The 6,417-nt window shown below is 49.4% G+C and overlaps 1 protein-coding gene across 1 annotated transcript; it reads left to right on the top strand.

The window, feature by feature from the left end:
• Positions 1 to 289: 289 nt before the first annotated feature.
• Positions 290 to 5,875, top strand: Uts2 (urotensin 2). The gene is made up of 4 exons (XM_032887472.1): positions 290 to 411; positions 2,573 to 2,683; positions 3,921 to 3,964; positions 5,636 to 5,875. The coding sequence occupies exons 1-4, from the start codon at positions 309 to 311 to the stop codon at positions 5,747 to 5,749; spliced, it is 372 nt and encodes a 123-aa protein (XP_032743363.1). The 5' UTR covers positions 290 to 308; the 3' UTR covers positions 5,750 to 5,875.
• Positions 5,876 to 6,417: the final 542 nt, after the last annotated feature.

The raw sequence follows: 6,417 nt of genomic DNA, 5'->3' as shown, positions 1-6,417 counted from the left end.
CCTTCACCTGTGATTTATCGCTGAGTAACTTACTTTGCCAGACTTATAAACTCCGCAGTGCTTTATAGAATACCCACTCTGAACACCAGTCAACAAGCCAGTGAATTTATTGTCTACGAATTGTTACTTTGAAAAATTACATCAATGCAAAGTGATTGCCTTTCAGCCTCTCTAGCCAATAAATTCATTTTTTTTTTTTGGAGGGGACATATGAGGTCACAGGATGATAGATAAAACGGGCAATCCCTCAACGAGGAGAGTCGGAAGTCCTCCGGAGCAGACACCCAGCCAGACTTCTTCCCGTCGTCATGGACAGGGTGCCCTTCTGCTGCCTGCTCTTCGTAGGACTCCTGAATCCACTCCTGTCTTTTCCTGTCACGGACACTGGTGAAAGGTCTCTTCAGCTTCCAGGTGAGGTGACCGTTTTTTCTATCAGTTCTGGATGCCGCTCGGGTGCAGGAGCGGGATGCTGGCTGGAAGGGGTCTCCTGGAGGTGCTTTGAATAAAGGCTTAAGGTGTCCTTACTGCAGGTCTTAGGTTGAGCAACGGGCATGGCCTTCTCTAAACAAACTGCCCGTTTCATGCTACGAATGCACTTCTAACGTCCCTCATCACTTTTGCTTATGAACATTGGACCGACTTAAAACGTTGCCTTGGATTTTGGAATGGCCTGGTGGAGTGCAGGAGTAGTTTCCCCAACGACAGATAGTTCTGTGAGCTGGAAAGCCCGCCTCCGATGGTGGAACAAAAAGGCTTAATTAAGCAGAGTGGCGGCTGAAGCTGGGCACCGCGTAGCCATTCAAGCAGTTTGTTTTCCTTTGGACTTAATGTTCTTCTCGAGTTCAACTAAAAGGGGAAAGATTAGAAATCTTACCACGGCCTCTTAATTTGGTTATCAGGTTGTGCATTAGAGACCATAAAAAAATTGTAACCGGGTTTAATATTTGGTTTTGGATACTCAAGCAAAATGTCCTTTACTTTTATTATGTGTGCACGCACACAGCAGGGCCCAGAGGTAGAGGTCAGAGAGGACCTGGTTCTCTAGCACGTGGGCAGGCTTGGTGGCAGGCTGACTGGTGTCTCTTGGGTCCTTTCAGACCTTTTCCTGAGTTCTCTCTCAGACACTGCCATTGGACCATCTAGCCTCCACCCGCACTCTGAGCGCCTCAGAGCATCGCTCCCGTTCTGTCCATCAGCTGCTGGGGCCACTGAGTTCATACTGGCTCTGGGCCCGATGCTCAAGACCAGGCACGAACCCGTGCTGTTATTTTAAAAGAGCAGCGCACCCTGCTCTTTCTCTCTGAAGGGATCGGGAGTATTCAGATGCCGACGCCACTTTAAACAGCTATGAGGAAAGAGCTGAGAAGAGGGCAGCCTCACATTCAAATTCCAAACAGGCAGAAGCTTAGTGTTTTTGTCAGATTTTTCCCCCCCTCTCAGGTTTGTTTCACCACACACATCCTTCGTCGCAGGCATTTACACATCATCACAATATGGAGGCTGTCTCCCAGGACTACCGTGGCTGCCCACTCGGGTGGGTGCCTTTAGTGGCTTTCCACTGTCTTCCATCAAGGTTGAAGAGGAGTATTTGTCAGCTTGCAGCATTCCAGGGTCTTGTGTGGCTTTCCAGCCAGACTCCCAGAGCAGCTCAACATGCTGGCACTCGGCCAAGGCACATGTCCCACTGCCAGCCGCCACTGGTCTCTCTCTCTCTCTCTCTCTCTCTCTCTCTCTCTCTCTCTCTCTCTCTCTCTCTCTCTCTCTGTCTCTCTCTGTCTCTCTCTCTCTCTCTCTCTCTCTCTCTCTCTCTCTCTCTCTCTCTCCTCTCACACACACACACACACACACACACACACACACACACACACACACACACACACCCCACACACACACACACACACACACACAGACACACACACACACACACACACACACACACACACACACCCTGTGCACTCCGTACGTTCATACCTGTTACCGTGAATGTCACTCCTCACATGCACTTGCCACAGTTGCTGTCTTGCCTGCACTTACACCTCACACCACACAGCTTGCACGTAGCATACACCCACATACACATAACCTTGCATACCTTACATGCATTTACCACACTTCCTTTAGCATACACACCTCAGATCACCGTCCACGCAAAGGTCAAAATACAGTGTTTGAACTTCACGTGAATGTCCACCGTGAGGCGCAGTAGAGGTGCCACCGTCACCTTCCCCATGGGGACACAGGTGATCCTTCCTTTTGCCTCCCATTCAGATACCTCAAAGCAAGGGGCAACAGGTCTCAAGGGGTACATGGAGGTGAGGGCCAGTCAGACTTTCTGAGCCAGACTGGCTCCTACCCAAGGCAGGTGCTAGGGTGACCACAAAGGCAGGGAGGGGTGGCCCATGAGTTCCTCCGTGGACTCCTGATGGCTTGCGTAGCATTTTACATCTGCTAAGTGCCACTGTGACATCTGTATTTGGAATTCCAGGATCCACCTCCCTGTCCCTGGTAGTCACAGGGAACAGATTGGCCAGGTGAAGCCCAGGGTAGGCTACTTGTCTGTCTCTCCCCACAGTGCTTGAGGAAGATGCTCTTCGGGCTCTGGAGGAGCTGGAGAGGACTGCCCTCCTGCAGACGCTGCGCCAGACCGTGGGCACAGAAGCAGAGGGAAGCCTTGGGGAAGCAGGTAAAGACACCCTTAGGCTTATGGGTGGATTCTGCAGCTACTAGATTTGCTCGATTCCAGCTCCCAGAGAAAGCTCTGAAAGCTGAACTGTATGACCCTTCTTGGCCTATTCTTCCACCACCCTCTGTCTACCCTTCCGTAGACCCAGGCAAGCCTTGGCTACACAACAAGGCTATATTAAAAAACAAAATAAAACAGCAGCAGGAGCAAGGAGAAAATTTCCCTCTTGGGGTGACTTTGAAGTAAAACATAAACAGGGTTAGAATGGTGGACGACAGACATGGGGACTCACGCCTGTGAACTGAGTCTGAGGCTAGCCCGAGACCCTATCACAACACCAACAACTGATAGGAAAGACCACAGCTTTGACTGTTTTCTTCTGTTGCTCAGAACATGTGGGTAGAGGATGCAGTCTTTCAGTAGACATTGCTGACTGACAGTCCAGGTACAGTTTTTGACAAACTATTAAAACGCAGAGGTCAGGCTGGAGAGATGGCTCAGCGGTTAGGAGCACTGACTGCTCTTCCAGAGGTCCTGAGTTCAAATCCCAGCAACCACATGGTGACTCACAACCATCTGTATCAGGGGATCCGATGCCTTCTTCTGGTGTGTCTGAAGACAGCTACAGTGTATTTATACATACATACATAAAATAAATGAATTAAAAAAAATAAAATAAAACGCAGAGGTCAGAATCCTTGCCTGCTCTGGACTGGACTGGAACTGAGACACGATTTAGGGGTGCTGTCTTTGTTTTGTCTTCTCTGCACGTGTGGTGTGCATGTGTGAAGGTGGGCCCATGTGGGGGTGTGGGAGGCCCAAAGTTGACACTGGCTTTTTTCTAACTCTCTTCGATTTATTTATTGAGGCTGGGTCTCTGGGCCTGGAGCACCTTAATCCAGCTGTTTTACCTAGCTAGTTTGTCCCAGGGATCCTGTCTCTACCTTCTGAGTGCTTAAGGAACAAAGGTAACCTCTACGCCCAACCAGCTTTTACCTGGGTTCTGGGGATCTGAACTTTGGCCCTTTAGCCTGTTCACCACGAGTTATCTCTCGGCCTTGCAATCTTAGATTCTGTATGTTTTGTAATAAGCCTAACTGCTGGGTGTGGTGGCAAATGCCACAGGTGGAGCTCTGTGAGGCCAGCCTGGTCTACATGGTAAAGCCAGCCTTGTCTACATGGTGACTCTGAAAACACAGCAGTAGATCTAACGACAAGGTGTCAAACTGTTTTCCAGATCCCAGTGCCGAGACTCCCACTCCAAGGGGAAGCTTGAGGAAGGTAAGGAGCGCTGGCTTTTGAGAGAGAAAAACTGAACTTCTTGTAATTCATAACCCAAGAGTGTTCTAAGGAATCACACCTTAAAATAATTGCCCAGTGCTCTTTGGAAGCAGAATTTTTCTTTCTTTTTTTTTTGGTTCTTTTTTTTCGGAGCTGGGGATCGAACCCAGGGCCTTGTGCTTCCTAGGCAAGCGCTCTACCACTGAGCTAAATCCCCAACCCCAGCAGAATTTTTCTAAACGGACTCACAGAATATGTAACTGTAACAAGAATGTAACAGGCTGCTGTTCTGGGTCAAGGCGGCTGTTCTGGGTCAACTGTAGTAGGATGTAAGAGAATGTGTAACAATGATGTAACAGGCGGCTGTTCTGGGTAAATTGTAACAAGAACGTCAGAACAAGTGCCTGTCCTGAGTATGTTGTGGTAGGATGTGAGAGAAAGGAGCAGCAGGTGAGGCTGTTGCAAGGCTGTCCACGTGGCCTCAGCTGCAGTGCCATCCCTAGAAAGCTGGTGAGAAATGCTCAGTCTCCACCCACAGACCCTACTAGTCAAACCTGCGATTCAACAGATCAGCAGGGGAGTGATACATTAGTCAGCATGGGGCACCAACAAGGCAGCACCGGAAGGGCTGAAGGATGCTGTGCTCCCTTTCCCAGGGTGAAAAGTGGTGCAGAGGACAGACCAGAGACAGCTCTGTGGCTGTAATCGCCACCAGCATCCTCCTGGTAGCCATCACGTGACAGGAGATCCTAGAGACAGGGTGCACTACATGAAGCCCTTAGAGGACTAGTATGGCTTCTGTGCGCAGCTGAGGAAAAGTCATCGCTCAGAGGAGGCTTATATCCTTTAAAATAGGACAGTGTCAGTTGGAGTTACTATTGCTGTGACGAGACACCATGACCAAAGCAGGAAAGGGTTTTTTATTCAGCTTATACTCTCACATCACTGTTCATCATTGAAGGAAGCCAGGACAGGAACTCAAACCTGGCAGGAACTTGGAGGCAGGAGCTGATGCAGAGGCCATGGAGGGGTGCTGCTTACTGGCTTGCTCAGACTGCTTTCTTATGGCACCAAGACCACCATGCCAGAGGCCAGTACCACCCACAGTGGGCTGGGCCCTTTCCATGAACCACTGATTAAGAAAATGCCCTAGAGTTCTGGTACAGACAGATCATATGGAAGCATTTTCTCAAATGAGGCTCCCTCCTGACTGGTGACTCTAGTTTGTGTCAAGATGACATAAAACTATCCAGTATGGGGATTATCCTCAAGGCCTAAAGATGTACATGTAGGATGTGCCTACTGTATTCTAGACTCAAAGGAAAACTATGGCTCGACCTTTAGAACAGGCCAATTTCTTTTTCTTTTTCTTTTTTTTGGAGCTGGGGACCGAACCCAGGGCCTTATGGTTGCTAGGCAAGCGCTCTACCACTGAGCTAAATCCCCAACCCCAGAACAGGCCAATTTTAACAGATATGCTCCATGTTACCCAGAAGGCAAGCGTCTAGAACCCTGACAGAGCGGTGACTGAGAGGCCACTGAGAAGTTAGGGGAACTCAGGACAACCATAGAGTTAAGTCAACTGTATGAGAGCTCCAGAGCCCCAGCCCGGGGAGCCCCATCGAGGACTCTGACTCAGGGCTACTAATTGTTCTGCTCTTGTGGTTTCAGGCTCTCACTGGGCAAGATTCTAACACCGTACTGAGCCGTCTTTTGGCGAGAACCAGGAAACAACGTAAGCAACACGGGACTGCCCCAGAATGCTTCTGGAAGTACTGCATTTGAGGAGAGACGTCTCCTCAGAACCATCACTTCAGGAAACTAAAAGAGCAGATGCTTGAAGAAAAATTGTGCCAACGACGCCCTGTTCTCCACTATGAAAAATAAACCCTCTATGTTTCTCAAGTATCACACACAGTTCTGTTTACTTGTGTAGACATCCTGAAAAATCGGTAGCCCGCCTTTGCCCCATTTAGCTTGGAAGTACGAGTTGGGCTGGAGGTGTAGCTCAGTGGCAGAGCCTGCCTAGCTGCGTGAACTCTGTCTGTCCTGGGCTCTGCAGAAAGGGGGGGAGGAGAAAGGCGTCCAAGTAAAGGCAGAAAGCAAGCACAGAGCACAGAGGAGGAAGAGAAGGCATAAAGACAAAGATTGGCCAAGACCCTCTGAAGTTAAAAAATGATTTAAAAATAAATCACTTTGTCGACATCTTCTCAAGCCTTAAGAAAGTGAATACACACACACACACACACACACACACACACACACACACATTGCCTTGGGGTGGAACTGGGGAGACAGGGTCTCATGCATCCATCACCAGTCTTGAACTCCTGATTCTTCTGCCTCCCTACTTCCTGAGTGCTGGTTTGGGAGTGGATGTCACCGTGTCTGGAGCGGATATCACCATGTCTAGGTCGGTCGCGCTGAGGCTGGATAGTTGCAAGGCTGGATCT

The sequence above is a fragment of the Rattus rattus genome, chromosome 1 (genome assembly GCF_011064425.1).
Source record: "Rattus rattus isolate New Zealand chromosome 1, Rrattus_CSIRO_v1, whole genome shotgun sequence".
Lineage (NCBI taxonomy): Eukaryota > Metazoa > Chordata > Mammalia > Rodentia > Muridae > Rattus > Rattus rattus.
The sequence above is the reverse complement of the archived record's forward strand: the minus strand, read 5'-3'. Positions and strand labels throughout refer to the sequence as shown.

Coding starts and splice junctions, on each gene's coding strand:
- Uts2 (XM_032887472.1), top strand. CDS start 309: ATGGACAGGGTGCCCTTCTGCTGCCTGCTCTTCGTAGGACTCCTGAAT. Junction 412..2,572: donor AAGGTCTCTTCAGCTTCCAG/GTGAGGTGACCG, acceptor CTCTCCCCACAG/TGCTTGAGGAAGATGCTCTT. Junction 2,684..3,920: donor GGGAAGCCTTGGGGAAGCAG/GTAAAGACACCC, acceptor ACTGTTTTCCAG/ATCCCAGTGCCGAGACTCCC.